Source organism: Drosophila miranda, chromosome XL (genome assembly GCF_003369915.1).
Source record: "Drosophila miranda strain MSH22 chromosome XL, D.miranda_PacBio2.1, whole genome shotgun sequence".
Taxonomy (NCBI): Eukaryota; Metazoa; Arthropoda; class Insecta; order Diptera; family Drosophilidae; genus Drosophila; species Drosophila miranda.
The window spans coordinates 16616400-16633940 of NC_046673.1; the positions used below are offsets into that span (position 1 = coordinate 16616400).

The 17541-nt window shown below is 45.8% G+C and overlaps 2 protein-coding genes across 5 annotated transcripts; one reads left to right on the forward strand and one right to left on the reverse strand.

The window, feature by feature from the left end:
• Nucleotides 1-13986: 13986 nt before the first annotated feature.
• LOC108151439 lies at nucleotides 13987-15067 on the reverse strand. 3 transcript variants are annotated; one of them, XM_033396354.1, is made up of 3 exons: nucleotides 14965-15067; nucleotides 14338-14900; nucleotides 13987-14275 (listed from the first exon to the last, which is right to left on the reverse strand). In XM_033396354.1, exons 2-3 carry the CDS (start codon nucleotides 14872-14874, stop codon nucleotides 14069-14071), a joined length of 744 nt encoding a protein of 247 aa, XP_033252245.1. In that variant the 5' UTR covers nucleotides 14875-14900; nucleotides 14965-15067; the 3' UTR covers nucleotides 13987-14068. The 3 variants fall into 3 exon arrangements, with proteins under 3 accessions (XP_033252245.1, XP_017135541.1, XP_017135550.1); XM_017280052.2 differs by having other exon boundaries at nucleotides 14338-15022; XM_017280061.2 differs by having other exon boundaries at nucleotides 14183-14275; nucleotides 14334-15026.
• Nucleotides 15068-15906: 839 nt separating this feature from the next.
• LOC108151052 lies at nucleotides 15907-17506 on the forward strand. Of its 2 annotated transcripts, none has more exons than XM_033396342.1 (4): nucleotides 15907-16470; nucleotides 16543-16690; nucleotides 16772-16970; nucleotides 17026-17506. In XM_033396342.1, the coding sequence occupies exons 1-4, from the start codon at nucleotides 16035-16037 to the stop codon at nucleotides 17236-17238; spliced, it is 996 nt and encodes a 331-aa protein (XP_033252233.1). In that variant the 5' UTR covers nucleotides 15907-16034; the 3' UTR covers nucleotides 17239-17506. The 2 variants fall into 2 exon arrangements, with proteins under 2 accessions (XP_033252233.1, XP_017134919.2); XM_017279430.2 differs by having other exon boundaries at nucleotides 15912-16470; nucleotides 17029-17506.
• Nucleotides 17507-17541: the final 35 nt, after the last annotated feature.

Here is a 17541-nt window from a genome sequence, read left to right on the forward strand (position 1 = left end):
GTCTCCTATTCGCCTCTACCGCATCTACCTCACCCTTCCATCCGACTCTGTCCCGCATCTGCCCCAACTGCCTCTTCCTCCTGGACAGGAGGACGACTACGGTCCCATTTGGCTGCCTCGCCTCTCAGCCAACCCTACCCCAATGTGTTTGCGCATTTGCCTGGTTAAAATGTTGCTGCTTCATTATCTGGCCAGGACTGCGTCGGCTCTGGCCGACGGCCCAGCTCTGCCAGCTCTTCCAGCTCTTCCAGCTCTGCCGGCTCTGCTGTTAGCTGTTTTCTGTTCGCCGTTGGCCGTTGGCCAGGCGAGGCTGGAAGGGAGTCAAATGTAATAATGTGGGTGCAATTTCAACACCTTGCCGGTACGGACCCGTCATTCACATCGCTGTCGTTCTTGTCGTTGTCATCTACGGGCCGCATCCTACTGCTCAGCGGTGTCCAGGCATGGCCCTCTGCCGCTGCCGCTGCCGCTGCCGTTGCACAAATTGCTTAAATTATGCAAAATATGCGCGCCACATCATTCGAGCTGCTGCTGTTGCTGCTGCTGGGACAGAGCCGTGTCGAGGAGTCCTTCTCATCCCTTGCCACTCTGCCACATGGAGACAACAACAACAACAAAAACACCAACAATGGCAACACTTTCAAATTCATTTTCGAAATTGATGAAAGTTGCGTGTGGAGGAGTGTTTTTGTGTGTGTGTGTGTGTGTGAGGCTGGCCACAAAATCCATGACGAGATCTCGACTTTGAAGTTGTTAATGGGATCGATTGGAAAAGCATTCGGCGGGTCCCTGTCCCTGTCTCAGTCCCTGCCACTCACTCCATCTCTTGTCCTGTCGCTCTGTCTCCGGTCCTTGTCCTCGTTCGCGTTCGCGTTCTCATTCTCGTTGCCACGCTTTGTATTCACAAATCCAATCCAATTTGAGAGTGTAATTACATCAATTAAACTTAATCAAACTGTTTCAAAGTGAGAGAGCGCGACGTAAATGAAAGCGAAAAGGAAAGCGGGTGCTGCCAGCGCGGACTGCGGGTCCGCCGGCACAGTGGGTGCGAAATGGATGCTGGCGATGGATGAGGCTGAAATGATTGGTCGTTGATTAGAGTAGAGCAGAGTAGAGTCAGAGGAGTGCAGATACGAGTAGACATGATAAATGTTCATGTTGTATTATCGATAACTTCATTAAACCAACTTAAAGTTTTGGAGGAGGCCAATGTCTGCAATGAAGGGAAATGCCTATTGGAAGCTTCAAGAGATGCTTATAAGAAAGAGGTTACTGAAGAAGGAGGAGAGTCCCTTGCCGAAAGTGGAAGATCCACTTTAGTGGAAGGTAGACTGCAGTTAGAAGAAGCTGAGAGAGAAGCTGGAAGGGGTTGTTGAAATAGAATTTGATAAAGAGCCTAAATATGGAGCACTCATGCACCACTATTCTTCTTATAAGATAATACATATCCAATCATCTCGATTTAATGAAGTGAACTCTTCACTCAAGGCTTGCCCACTGTCTGGGGATTGTCCCCTGTTTCCCTCCCATTATTCATCTTCTGTTCTGTCTCTCTCGCCATCTTTATTCGTCCTCCACCCCCTCTCCTTCACACACTTATGAAATCTCACGTGCTCAAAATTCGCGTACACTAATTAAGCGCTGCCAACTAAGTAAAGTAAGTTGCCTCATGATGAGCACTGCCAGTGCCACTCCCATTTCCACTGCCACTGACAGGTCCTGTGCTCAAAAAGAGGAGCAGCATATGATGGTGTCGAAAAGGAGGCTTCTCCAATACCTGCAACTGCTCTCCCTGGGTCTCCTTCAGGCATCAACTTCTTTCGCCTTTGCTTCATATAATTTATGTTACATTTGCTGGCTGGCTGGCATAACTTTGCCCCGACTCTGACTCCGACTCCGAATCTGGCTACGGCTACGGCTACGGGTGCGTCTCCTTGTACGGCTCTGTCAGTTAGTCAGTCAGTGGCGGGACAAGTCACTTTGAGTTCCAAATCAAGTTGCCCCAACCCCAAGACCATGCCACCTTGAAGAGCCTGTGCTGCTGCCTAAGGTGAGAAGGCAGAGAGAATATGGCACGTGACTTAAATAAATTGCAAAAATCTTTCTCGCTTTTCCCCAGCATCTTTCGCATAGTTTTTCCTTTTTTTTTTTTTTTTTTTTTTTTGTTTGGAGAAGGGAAAAGGGAGAAGAACCCCTGGCTGAAGGAGTCGTCAGAGGCGCCGCTCCTTGGCCTTTGTTGCTCGCCAAACGGCAGCATTTATGCGCTTGTGTGTGGGTCTGAGTGTATTTTCATGACTTTATTAGCAAGCAGCTTGAAAAGTTCCCTGGAGCACCCGGTCGCCACCTGTCGGCAGGAAGAAACTTTATTCCTCACACACACCGCCCCCATTCACAAAGATGAAGAAGGACAGAGGGAGAGAGAGAGAGAGAGAGAGAGAGAGAAAGGCTGAAACTGAAACTGAAACTGAGAGAATCAGGGACACATAATCAACACCTAATCAAAGTAATAGAAACTTATTGGATTAATCGTGGCATAGAATATCTATTTGTGATGAAAGACAGACAGAGGGCCGTTCGTGATTGGGCCTTGAATGTGGAGTGGGGGTGTGGGAGGAAGTAATGCTAATTATTCGCCTTCCCCAGCCCCCCTGCCCAGGCCACTTCACCACAGTCTCTTTTGGAATAGAAGTGATTCCTCGAATTCCCTGCTAATCGTCAAAATTGGCAAATTTCTGGCCAACGATGACAGCTGTCAACGGCCGGATGACAATGCCGATGCCGAGGCCGATGCAATCTAGCCATCAATTTTGATTAGGCTGCCATTCGGTGATGATGATGTGGAGTGGAGTGGCTGTGGATGTGGATGCTAATGGGGGAAGGGGGGCATGATGGAGGAGAAGTTAGAAGGCAGTGTTGATGGGTTCTGTCGATAATTGAAATTATGCAACGGCTGACAACTTTGACATGGAAAATGGTTGTGGCCAAGGATTAGGACCAGAAGATGGAATCACTAACTGAAAGAGAAACTGAATCAATTTGCAAGACCAACCAAGAGTAGGCCAAGTAGCGAAAAAGTAGCTCAAGAACTGAAGAACTGGGCTGAAGAACCACTCGATGGAATCAGTGCGAAGCCAAGGAGTGAATAAAACAGTCCACACTTCCTCCACGGCATGGTCTACTGTAATTACCAACATACCCTATACTAGAAACATTTCAATACTTTATCATCAAAGACTATTCCTCGAAGGACAAGCAAATTTGGAAATCAACAGTCAACACCCATCCAATTTGTAAGCTCGGAATAACGGGAGTGTGTCCAATAGCTATCCAATAGCCAAGAATAATCGCACCTCCTTCTCCGACCACAACAGCCGAGCAGATTCGAATGGACGGGGCAAAGGTGGCCAGAGTCTAGAGCCCGGAAGCCCTCCAGGCACCACAACGAAGGAGCTGGAAACGTTGGCAGTGTGGGTGTCATCGTCATCTTGCTGCATCAGCATATCAGCATCGGCACGGTCATCGTTTTGGGACAGGGCCAGATCTTTGGCTCTATCCGCATCTCATGCCATCCCATCGCATCCCATTCCATCCGGTGTCTTCGTTTCTTGTGTCTTCGTTATGAAGTAAATGAAAAATTTATTTAGACCAAGGCATAATTATACAAATTGGGAATGCAATTAAATTTAATTGTTCCAACGTTGCCGACACTCGTTGTTCTCACTCACTCTCTCTCTCTCTCTCTCTCTCTGTATCCCAAGTGTGTGTGTGTGTATTGCATGTGTGTATGTGTGTCCTCCCTGTCTACCCACTAGCTCTGCCCCACTGCTCCCTTAGTCAATGAAATGTAAAAACGTTTTAAGCACGAACCTTATCTTCCTCCGTCCCAGAGTCGCCTCTGAATGTCTTCCAGACCCCGCCAGCCCTGATGCTTATCCTCAGGGGCACCTCACGGTGCAAGTGCGCGTAAGTACCGTAAATAAAACAAGCAGAAATTATAACTGTCGAGCACTGGAAGGCAGAAAGAAGTGCAAACGGAGAAATAACTCGGCTATGGGGCAACTATTCAGGACAAGGCCTAGTCTCCAACTCCCACACACACAATACCAAAAAACGAAACAAAAACACATATATTAATGATACATGGAGGAGGAGCACAAGAACAACAGCAGTAGCTGGGAAAGAACATTTTAATGAGGCACAAAAAGTGGCGAAACAAATCGCAAGGCATGGCCCACCACCTACTGGGTTCGACCCCCGTTCCAAGGGGATGCCTGACCAGGGACGTCGCCTAAGGGAGCTCGCTCCATGCTATGATATTATCAATAGTCTATCGACAAAAACGGCGTTTATATCGGTACAGCAATAACCGAAATTTGCACTAAAATAAATTTAAGCAAAACAAGACCTGCTCTTTCTTCTGATATATGATATTGATATTAAACAATTATGGTTTTTGTATAGCTGCTTAAACAAAAAATCCGTACAACTGCGATAATTTATCACCATCTCTGGGCTCTGGGCTCTCCTATCCCCTTGTTATTTTTCCGCTTGCGCTTAAACTCTTTGCTTGCTGCATTTAGTGGCCTATTCAGAGTGACAGTTTGCTCTTATCGTGCTTGGTTTACGCCCCGCTGCACAGTGCTCGGAATATGGAGCACCCGCTGCCCGCCAGTGGGCCAGAGACATGGACAGACGTGGCCAGCAGCAGAGAGGGAAACGAAGGGAGGATAGGATGGAAGGATAGAATGGGGTTCGTGGCATAATATCTTAATTATTTCTTTACATGTGTTTTAATTTTTAGTAAGCACTTGCCTCCCCACTACGTTCTGTGTTCCACAGCCGGCTCCTGCCACACTAGCAACGCTTGGAATTTCAGTCACGTGCTGCAAGTAATCCCCATCACCGCCCTCCAGCCCCAGCCCCAGCCCCAGCCGCAGCCCCAGTCCCAGCCCAGCAGATTCCAATGGCAACAGATGAGAAGGTTCCGTGGGGCATGGGGCATGTCAGGAGGTTCGTCGCTGGCTGGCAAAGGTAAATGCCAAAGTAACTAACTGTGTATGCACTCGAGCAGCCGAAGCTGGAGAGGATTGGCAGAGCCAGTGCGAGTGCGAGTCGAAGTGGGAGGACAGTCAGCTAACCAGCTCATTTGCAGACATGGCTTTGCCCTTCCCTGGCAAGCCTTCGTTTATGCGATGGCTTGGAGCCCCCTTGCAACCGAGTGCTTGAAATATAGAAGTCGAGATCTAGGTCTAAGTGATCTACACACAAATACAGTGCCAGACTTAATCGTTGGCATTACTTTCCAGTTTATTGCTGTTTTAAGAGCTTTTCCAACGCGATTTTTAAAGGAAAAATTATCTCCGATCAAGGAATCAATTTTCTATATGATTGGCTAATTGTTATACGCGTAACTTTATTACATTATTTTGTACCGTTTTTTTAACAAGAAAAGGTCTAAAATCTGTCCTACAAAGGTATTGGCACACCTAGTTTTTGAAGAGCTATGTTCTTCCTTAGGGAATAAATTCCCTACAACTGAACCCTTTCCTAAGCTCTCACTTGAAGCATCTAATACAGTTTTATCTTAATTTCCTGATAATTATTTTTGGTTCTGGAAGATTTTCTTAGATTCTTATATTTGATTATAATCTTTGGCAACGCATAAACGTGTGGCAGCTGTCAAGAACGAACCCCGACACTTGTGCCGAGTTTTCTCAATTACTTGGGCAGGGCCTCAGCCGTCGACAACGGATAGGATGTGGCCCTGGTCCTTACCGCCCTCCCTGGCTGCGTATGTTGATTAAACTTAAGAGGAGAATAGGAAACTATGGAACTGTGTGTGCGTGTGTGTCTCAGTTTCAGTCTCAGTCTCAGTCGCAGTTTCAGTGTGCTCCCTTGCCGGCGCCCTCTGTTTGTATTAATCCAACATAATTAAGAAATTTAATTAAAGTGCAGCACGCTCTGAATGTGGAATAACTATGCTATGTTAGCTAGAAAAAAATGGGGGAACTAGCTCGATTCCCGTATCCCAATCCGAATCCGAATCTAAGCTAGCCCTGGCGATTTGTACCTCTAGATCGTTTGACATCATGTGGCATGTCTTATAAAATGTTCATAGTTCAAAAGAAAATCTCCCATAAAGAAAAAAAAATCCAGAAGATTCCAAATTCAAAAAGTGTTTATATATCGTTTTAAAATTTCCATCAGGACGAGTTGCATTGCGATGATACTTAAGCAGCTTCCCCAGGACATCTGCCGGTCGGTAGTTTCTATCTATCATCGTTATCTGGCCAAGCCGAGGCACAAGTGTGGCCTTACCAGTCCCTGCCAAGAGCCAAATGCCAAATCGGAGAGGAAACCCATCGCCGAAGTAGCGGTTTTTGCAGCTGTGCCACTTTGCGCCAAATGGTCCATCACCGAGGAGGAGCAGCGCAAGATAGACGAAGTGATGAAAGAGCTGGACCGGGTTATTCAGGAGAACGATAACTAAGACCCACTCCCACTCCCGCCCAGATCTCAGCCTTCGATGGGTTCCGATTGGTTGCGATCGTTTTTGGTTTTTGGGTACATTCTTGGACGCAACTCCATCTGTTGGACATTTATTTAAGGTATCCGACAAAATATATATCTCGTAAGGAACTGACTTACCTGACTTTTAATTTCATCTGTGGAGGCTTGTATTTGTGAACGATTTATCGCCTCATAATCGTTATTTATTCAAAGTAAAATTATCGATTACACTGAGCGACGGTCATCTTATACAAAATCTAGGTTATAAGCCTGAAGAGTAGATCTATTCTTTGTGTTAAAAAAACCGCGATTTGGTGCATTTTTACTCGGCATCAGGGAACTGCGCGATGGCCAGGCCAACGTGTCAAAGACGAGGATCAGGGGCTGGTGTCATTGGGCCCTTGATGTTCGGGAAACAGATGATAGTTTCGGATCAATGTTTCCTCTCGTTGATGGGAACAATGACAAAGTACTTGTCGGCCGCGTCTTCGCGGCTAAGATCTCGTCCACGTCGCTAAATATTTTGTTGTCCAGTAACTTAATAGTTTTTCCAGTTTTTCCCCATGAATCTGCTGTACAGGTAAGCTATAAAATCAAAAGAAGTTTCCTACCCATCTGTCTTTCTTTTAGGGAAAGTCTCCATAAAATGCTACATCAGAATCCACGAGTTATGCGACTTGGGTGCCACCCTTTTAGCCGGAGAACCAGAGGAGCTGCCAAATATCCTAGAGGAAAGATCCCAGAACGCCTACGGCTGTCCCTTACTCAAAAAGGAGCCATCAAATTACTTAAAATAACTATAATATCAATGACATCGTCTGAGATTCACGCATCAAATGCTCCCCACTTTTTGCCCATTAGTTTGAGTACTCTGGCCCCGCTGTATTGTCATCCTTGTCAGGGTTAAAGTCCCCGTTCATCGGTCCCCCAGAAGATCAGTGGTCAGTGGCCAAAGGTCAACTGCTTTGTTGGCGTGTGCCTCGACAGGCCAAATACCAATCACTGAATACTGAATACCGAACCTCAGGCTCTCGGGTATCGGGTGATGAAAATGTGCGAAAATTTTGCCGGTATTTTCTGCACGAAATATGCATAAATACATAAATAAATGTCTGCACTGGCTCGCACACAAACACACACTCACATTCCATACTCACACACACACAGACACCCAGCCAAGGGATAACTGTGTCGGCAACTGTCTATAGCTGTCTGCTCCCTCTCCTCTCTTTCCCACTCTTTGATTTTTCCGGTTGTTTTGGGCTTTCGATGATTTTTGCCTGCCACTTTGCATTCGCTATACCCTCTCCTTCTATCTACGCCCTCTCCCCACCCCCAACCGCTCACCCATATAGCATTTCTTGTCATTGTCAGGGTATATTGTTTTCGTTCAAGGGAACCAAAACTAGGATTATTTTTAGCAAGTTCATTCCGTCTACAGAGCCCTCTTTTTGCTGCACGTAGTATCTAAATCGCTGCCGGTAAGATCGGATCAATATGTGTATCATATAGCGGTAACTGCAAAGATTGGGCAGAAAGGGTGTACAAATCATCGGCCTCCGGACCTATATTTTCTTTATTGATGGTTTTTTTGTGTACTCATTTTTGTTGTTTGCATTAAAGCTGCGCACTTTACTGCTGACTTCTGCTCCCTCCTCTGTTCACCCGCTCTTAGCCTACTCTTCACTCCACTCCCTTCACCCTCTCCAAATGTGTGTGTGTGTGTGTCTGAAGTGTACAATAAACGCGGATTTCTCTGCCAATATTTGTCTGCAATCATTTTGGCTTGTCGGCAGTTCCCTGCGTCTGTCTGCCTGGCTCCACCCCCTCGGAGCCATCCGTCTAGCGTTTGGGCCTCTTCTTTTTCAGACCAGACCAATAAAGCGTCCAGCAACAACAAGAAATGAAAGCTAGCTTCAGCGAGCCGATGCTCTAGATACCCTTCGAATGATAGGTATGTATACCATATGATATAGTACTATATAGTATATAGTGCTCTAATCTTGGAGGTCCAGACCGTGCATATGCACTGCAAGCAGATATGGGTGGAGTTTGGGGGACTAGATTGAAAACAAAAAAAAGGTAGATGGATAGAAGGCTAAGGGCGCTTCCCTGGGCACATTCTCTTATCGTTGAAGCGTACCATCTGCGAGGGTATATCGAAAAGAGGGGCACCTTCAGTGAAGCGGCAATAACAACGCACCAAACGCTGGCTGTTGACGTTGCCCCTACACACACACACACACACACACACACAAACACAAAACGCTCATCTTTGTTGTCCTGTGTAATACGCGACTTCTGTTTGCCTTTCGCTCTCTCTCTCTCGCTCTCTCTCTGTTTTTGTGTATATGTTTTTGTGTGTTTGTGTGTATTTTGCTTGAATGTATTGCGTGTGCGTCTCAATCGAGACAATTGGTCTCAACGCCATAAGCGCTTCACACATTCCATTTATGACCCTAGCATATAGCCCTAACATAGCATCCCACACCCCACTACACCACTCTGCAGCACTCCAAGCCCCCCTCCTTCCCCTCCTCTCCCGCTCCTCCATCATCGCGTGCTTGTTGATTTAACGGTTTTGGCGCTCTTCTACTTCTTATGGCCATCCGTCTGTCCCTTGTTGCATTTCCGGTCGATTTTTTGTTCTTTTTTTTTGTGGTGACCACAAGGTCTCAATTTTTCTGCAGTTTAACCAACTGCTGGTTAAAGCAGCGCACAGGTTTGGGGGGAATGGCAGGATGCAGCTAACTGTTAGATGGGATTACATATGTATGTACATATGTGCATATGTTCATAGTACTTATGTATATATTGGAACTGTATGGATAGGATTTATGGGTCACGAGCATATTGTAAATGGAGGATTTAAAGAAAACATGGGTAATATGACGGAAAATAAAAAGGATACAGGGGAAAGTTTTGAATGTATTGCAACAATATGAATATGTATAGAGGAAGTACGTAGAGGATTAGCATTACCATACGGTCTTGAGATGAGATTAATACAGGGGATATAAGGAATACAGTCGTTCTTTGTCCCATACATGTAGGGGAAATACATATGTATATAAGACATGCCGGATTAGTTACTACACCCAGAGATGAACGCCCTGACCCTCATATTTAAATTAAATGTACTTCCTAAAAATTAATGAAATAAATGTATAATTTCATCATGTGCCAGACCATATCCATAACCCACTCTTTTCGGGTCTCATTTTGCTTGCTCTTCTATCTCTCTTTCGCGTCAAAGCGCTCTCAGTGTTGCTGAGCGTAAAATAAGACCCGAAAGAGACTGAGCGGACCACCCAGTATAATTTCATCATTGTCTGCGACGCTCTTTTTCTTCTTAACCCACAAACGAGCGCTCTCTTCATCTTGTCCCTCGTGATCCTCTCTGGAAGAGTCGTCTCCCGCCCACGCACCCTCTCACTAGCAATGGTACTGACAGTGAACAATAACAAACGTTATTTTGTAAAGAAGGCAACGAAAAGGAACACTGCGAGCAATCTCGTGATGTACATCTCAGAATACACTGAGAATAATATTAGGATGCGACACATATGTACATATGTAGTAGGTACATATAAATATAAAATGTATGTATGTATGTAAGGTTATATTGGGTATTAATACAATTTATAGCTTAAACATTGAGCTCAAAGCTTTGCCGTTGAGGATCATGCGAGTTCCAACATCATTCCCCCCCCCCCCCCGCCTAAAAGCGGGACATAGGACGACCCCAAACCCCACCCCCACCACCACCCCATCAGCAACAAGCACAAAGCTATAACTTACTAAATAAATAACATAAATTAACTAAATTTGTAGACAATTTTGTCTGTTAAGTGTAAAAGTTTTTGCTTTCCCTGTCGTTGTTGTCATTTTTCTGTGTCCACTCTTTGTTTTTCTTTCTATTTTTGTTGTTGTTTTGTTTTTTGTCTGCTGCCACTTTGCCTGGAAACAAGTAAGGAGAAGAGTGGAGAAGGGGGACGGGAATGGGAATGGGAGAGGGGGTGCGGCTGGGTGGGGTGGGTTGTCCAACTTTTGTTAACGGGTTTGGTGAATTTTTGGTGCTTTTGGCGCAATAATGGATACGCTTGGTCCGACTCTGTAGCTGCCTCTTACTGGATCCACTCCTGTACTGTGTACTACGAATTTTCAAGGATGTTGCCCGCACACACACAGTCACTGACTCCAGCACACACATGACCGTAGTCGTAGTCGTAGTCGCAGTCAGGGGAAGTGGATGTGGAAGTGAAGAGGCGTCGGGCAATGTTGTGACATCAAATGTTCATGTTAACAACTTTTCTAAAACTCAATGAGCTGTTGTTGGTGTTATTTGGCGCCCAGTCCCAGGCTCTCTCTGGCCCACAGTGCTAACACAGTAACACAAAGAAGCAGAGAAAGAGACAGCCATAGATGCATACATGTATAGACAGTGATAGGGATAGACATACATACGTACATACGTACATATGTATGTACGTGAAGGGGAGGCTGGCAGCCAGGCGCAAACACATCGAGTGTTTTGTAGCAAATAATTTTGCACAAAGTTCTCGCCTTAACGATTCGAACACATGTTAACATGAAGAGTAACAACAGTTACAACAACACCAACAGCTCCAACAACTCCAACAGCTCCAACAGCTCCATCCACAGGTCCAGGTCCTGTTCGAGGTCTGTGTTCGAGGCCAACGAGGATAACACTTCGACATGATAATAAATATGCTTGAGAAACAAGGGTGAGCCCAATGAAAGGCACGGCGATAGTTCGTTCTCGCTCTCTCGCTCCACAAGGCTGTCCGATCTCTGGAACAGCAAGATGTCTCAAGCAGCGGATATAAAGGGAGTGGAACCCCAGACTAGCCCGATAGTGGTACAAAATGTTTATATGATGTCTAATAAAATGGAGCGCGAAAATTTTTACATTCGTATTCCAACCAGCTCCAGATGGTTCCTTCACTCTGCTCCACTTCTCTGCCCCACTCCTCCCAGCTCTCTTTATCCCTCTCTGAGACGATGCAAATTCGCTTGCCAAATTTTTGGGTGGGTGCGAAATCGCGTATTTGAAACACGTTTAAGCAGCGGCAGGAGCATAAAAAAGAATAAGAGTGGTGTGGCATAAGAAAGGGGGACAAAGGGGCAAGAAAAGAAGCTTGCACATGCAACACCACTGCCCGTTAGCAGCAGCAATCCCATCCGCGTGGCATAAAAACTGCAACGAGGACAAAGCGTGACACAAAATATGGCAAATTGCAAGGGAAGTTATGGAACGGGGCAGGGACGGGATAAGGACGGGAACCGAAACAGGATTCGATTGAATTACGCCTATCGGCCCAGTTGGCCTAGCCACCCAGGAATCTAGAATCCGGGATGACTCTGCGGTTGATTGGCGATGCCTCAATTGATCAGCGAGGCAATCAACGCCTCTCTGACAAGCTTCGACCCCTCCGGCAGCTGCTTGGCATGTAAATTTCCCACTACAGACACCAGTGGCGTAGACAGGCGAAGGGAGCTCAAAGGACGAGGAGGGTAGAAGGTTCGGTCCGCCTACCGAATACCCCTCTTGACCCCGTTCAGTAGATCATCTCTCAAACAACATAGCTTTCTCCTTGCCACTGCAGAAGACGGATACAGACGGATACTTCTTACACCCAGACTTAACCAATTAAATTGTACTATACCGATATAACCAATTTCAGAACAATATCTGTACGAGTATGAAATATTTATAGCATTGAGAAATATTAAACCTAACTTACGTCTTAGTTTCCTAGTAGGTATTACAGTGGGCTTTCCATTTAACTATGCCTTTGCCTTAAAACAATTCCGTAAATTGATCCCCAAGTGTGTTCAACCCCTCCTCGGCTGCACCTCTGACCTCTTTGCGGCAGTGCACCCAACTAACCGGTTGATCCTCTCACTCGACGGCTTAGGCTGCACTTTAAGCCGCCAGACGGGTGCTGGTATTCGAAGATAGTGCCCTTAAATATTTACCAATAGAGGAGTATGCCATCCGAGCGCAAACACCCGTCGATGTCTTGACCGAGTAAGCCGCTAAGCTAACCTTGTTACACACGCCACATCCTCCACGGATGCCGCTGATGGTGGCATATCCGATTTGCCATATGTCAGGTGGATGAAGCAGAAGCTGAGGCTGGAGCTGGAGCTGGAGCTGGAGCTCTGCAGCGTTAACAAGTTGCCCACCAGGGCACGTGTGAAGAGATTTACTGGTAGGTGGGGCAGGTAGGGTAGGGCGGAGTGCCACCTGTCAGGGTTCCCAGTGAATTTCAGCTGTCTGTCTTCTGTCCTCTTCTGTCCGTCCGCCCACTCAGCTCCACTGTGTTGCATCTTTTGTCTTTGCATTCGGGCTTGGGTTCGTTTGCGATGGGACGGGACGGGATGGGACGGGACGGGACGGGACGGATTGGTGGTTCCGGGAATTGGAGAGTTGGGGAAAAAAACGACCCGATTTTCCCCAACTATCTCTTGGCACTTTACGAGTACGGTGCGCTTTTATTATTATAAAATACGCATGAGTTAGTGTGCATATTTCATGGCTTTTGTGTATAAAAGGGATAAAAATGCAATCAGTCGCAAAAACCAGCAAAGTGAAACGGACAGAGCGTAGAGCTGGCAATAGTCTGGCTATAGTCCCCATTCCCACACCAAAGACCAACCGCACAAACTATCTGTCACCCGCAAAATCTCCGCAAAATCCCCCTTGAAATCCCACTTACAATGCGATTTGTCAACGCAAAGGAAGAAGTGAATTTGATCCAGGCTAATTATAAAATGGTTATCTATGAGAATGTGTGAAATGGCTAAGGATTTGATGGATTCGAAGGGGATATTGATAGAGTTAAATTAAAATAAACCAGACTTATGTAGGCCAAGCAGGGAGGACCTACTAATATTGACTATCAACTTTTAGGAGATTCTTTTCGGCTAATAATACAACTCTCCCAGGCATAATCTATCGGTTTCGTCATGTACATAATCGAATCAAACTTAGGCGGAACGAGTGCGTCTGTTCCCAAGAAAATGCTTTCCCAATTACTCAATATTTATGACGGATGACCATACGAATGGTAAGCGAGTAGGAGGGACAGACGTGCCGTAACAGGTGACCCTCAAGTGAAGCAAATGAGCAATCTGTCGGGTACGAGACCGAAACCAGAACTTGGTCTTGGAAAAGTAAGTAAATACTCGTAGTGAAACGAGCGGGGCTGAGTGAAGGAGGAGCAGGAGCACAAACTGGAGGCGGGTTAAGGGACACACACAAAAGTCGGCGACTGGCATGGGAAGAATTACAAGTACGAGTACGAGGACGAGGACGAGGACGAGGACGAGTACTCAAGTGCCATTGAAGAAAAGTGCTCATGTTTTTCCTTCTCCGCTCCGTAGTTGCAACCACCATTCCCCCTCCTGCTTGGTTCTGCTCAAGGCGCGAGTAAATTCAAGAAACAATTTTCAGGAATGACTTAACTTTTGCGTTTATGTGAAAACTTTTGCAACGTGATGTTATGAGAGCGGCGAAAGGATATGCAATTCACTCCCACTGCCAGTGGGCGTGTGGGCATGTCGGCTCTGTGGCTTGGGGGAAGCGCAGCGAGAGAGAGTCCTGCAGGTCCATGTCCCTTGTAATGTAGATAAGGTCCTCGAGATGGATTTGATCGAAAGTAGATATCAGATCGTCCTCTTCCTCAAACTGCTTCTGCGGCTTCTTTTGTGCCTTCATCTTCGACTTCTTCTTATTCTGCTTATTTATATTTTATATTTTTATTTATTTTATGCATTCAGAGACAGCTTCCTACCTACCTTTTGATCCCGCTCCGGAACCAGCTTAAAAGCCTCCTCATTAACCATTCTCTCGGCATGCCTCTCAGCCTGCTGACGAACCATTTGCCTGGCACACTCTTTCGCCTTCTCCACCAGCATCTGGTTGAGCTTCCGCTGCATGTCCCGAATTTCCCGCCGCGTGCACGGCAATCGCAGGAGCAGATCCAAGCACTCTTCGGATGAGAGCTTGTCGTCCGCGTTGCTATCGAATAGGCGCAGTAGGGCCAACAGCTTCCGCTCCACCGGCGTCCTCCGTTGGAAGGGCTCCAGTGTATTGATGAAGTGCCGGAAACCGTTCGAGGGGTTAAGCCTGCTGTCCAAAATCGCATTGGCGAAAGGATGACCGGCCAGTGGGGGGCAGTGCATTAGATCCTTCTTCTGCACCACTCCGTTTTTCTTCCTCAGGGACTCGTACATGTCAAACAGGTAGCCAATACGGAATATCGAGAATCCCGACTCCGCCTGGATCGCGGCCTTCTCGGCGGCAGACAGTCGCCTCGACGCAGCCAAACCCATTATTTGCTCTATTACGGTTATTGTATCTACATATATAGGATAAATGCACATGAGTACACGCAAGAATACTGAATATTTCTTATTGCAGACATTGATCGAGGTCTGTTGAGTTTTTTGTTACAGCTCGTGTAGATGAATGATTCGATTAAAATGATTGTCACAGATTATGAAAGATAAAGCTATGCTCTAAAAAGAATTCGATTTCTTTACTACATTTTTCCAAAACACGTTATTTGTGCTGCTTTTAACAAACATTAAAAAACAGAAGTGATCGTCATATTGCGAGCATTCCCATTGGAAGTGCTGGACACGATACCAATCTGAAGGAAATGGACACATCCACAACTGGCCTTGTTCCTGGACTCGCCACCATGGCACATCCTAGCCAAGGATTAGCGAAAAATACATCTACCGAAATTTGACATATTCGAGCAGCGGAAGCAGTCCGTAAGTATTTGAATGTCTGAGTTATTTATTTTATTTCAGGCCCGAATTTTAGGAAACCTATGTTTCTGCAATTTATCGAGATTATTCTTAGGGACCTGGTTTCCCCACAGCCGTCTCGGTCATTCAATTATCAAGGCAGAAATGTTCTTAGTTCATGCCTCGAATGAATTGGAACTGAGGACTCTCCTAGCCACTGTAGTTTTCGACCGAATTAGTAAATAGCTAACCTATTTTGGTTTACATGTTTTCTTATCTCTATTCCTCTATGATACTCGTATATATGGATGTACTTTTTTGGGTATTAAGAATAGTGCAAATTAGGAGTAGTGGTATATCTATATATGTATGTATATAGTTTCTGCAAAATGCATGCGCCAACTTGTGCGAGAGGTCTTCGGGACTTACAATCCTGGGACTAAATTTTATGATATGTCAAAATTTCAGCTCAATCAGTGCAGAACTTATTGTACAACCTTTGCTCAAGCTTCGCTAATTTTGCTGTCAAGACAGAGAAAATTAGTGTTCGTAGCCGTCTCTAAAAATGTGTCCCGGCTATCAGTCTAATAAATGGGGCACGGACGTTTTCCAACACACACAGCCAGCTGTCTCTAGTCAAGAGATACACTTTATTTTCAGTATAATTTTGATGCGGCTTGATTTCGATATCGAGAAAATATAGCTTATACATTAATACGGAATCGCAAACGGACAAAATGGATCTGGTGGACCTAAAACTGGAGAATTTGTGGGAGTACGACCCTGATACGAAGAGTTTGAGGGGAAACCCTCAGATTCTGTACTATCGCCAGCCGAGGGCCACTGAATATCCGCTGGACCTAAACAAGGGCTATAGACGGTACATCCCTCGAAATGGAAACTTTCTACGCGCCTTCGGCCTGGTCCAGCACCATGTGATGCATCTGCCGAAGCCGCGCCAGGTGCTCGAACAGATAGACTTCTTTCTCAATCGCGGAACAATGCTGAAATTCATGGGCGATGGGACTTACGGTAAACAAACGAACTTTGCAGCCTGTCGCTTCAAGGGCTGCATCTATGTGCGGTCATTATGGGAAGATCACGATGAGCGGTACACAGTTCCATACTTGGCTAAAACCTATACCTTCAAGGCACGCCAGTACGTTTTCACCCGTAAGTAGCTGCACCCAGCATCAGCATCATCGTTGATAATCGCTAATAACCGTCACAATATTGACCGACCAGGTTCTCCGGGCGCGCTGCCGAACACCGATGCCCCAGTGGATGAGCGGAAGCAAGTGTATGGAATGTTCTCGGCCAAACTGGGAAGCTTTCGCCTGCTCTACTCGGCAGAAGTTAGTGGCGTGTCGAACAAGGAACCACTTGGCGATCTGTACGTCATCCTCTGTTGCATATACATAAATATGTATGTGTATACATAATTACATATATCGTGCTTGTATGTGTTCCATAGAAACGATCCGGAGGTGCTAAAGAAATGCCAGCTGGCTTCGCTGAGGGTTGACAAAGTGGGCCGCCGGAATAATTCTGCGCCCTTATGGCTCATGCAGAGCTATTTGGCAGACATCGATCAGCTTGCCATCGCCAACTCCAATGAGCGTGGCCTCGTGTGTCGACCAATAGAAGTGGTGTCCTGTGCCAAAGTGATGAGTGTGAGTAGCCTGCCGATTGAAGATTCATGCCCGTGATGGTCTTTCCCTTTCCTAGCAGGAGAGCCAATTCAACATACACGATCGCCTCCAGAAACTGCATAAGATTCTCGAGGAGATCAGCCTTAAGATGGGCAACAAGGACAATCCTCACCAGGAATTGAGATTCAAGATGCGGCAAGACTCGATTTTATTTGAAAATCGACTTACGTCGATTGAGCCTCCAGGGAATTTTGACCAGCAATTCATCGATTTTATCAATCATTTGTAGATTGTCCATTACGATATGGAATAACAAATTTCAAATTTATATAAATTTATTTTCTCTTTTTGCTATTGAGCCAATTTAGCACTTGGAGTGCATTTTTGTTGCTGTAATTTTGAAAAATTTGAAATGTGAATGAACCATGTATTTTTTTGTTTTGGCTATTGAAATGTATGAAAATTCAAATACCATAAAAAAAAGAAGTAAACCCTTGAAAAACCTTAGTATGCATAGGCTCTCGAAGAGCTATTCATTCTTGGGAGTATCATTAATTCATCAAACAAGCAGTAATTACTGCCACTCGGCCCT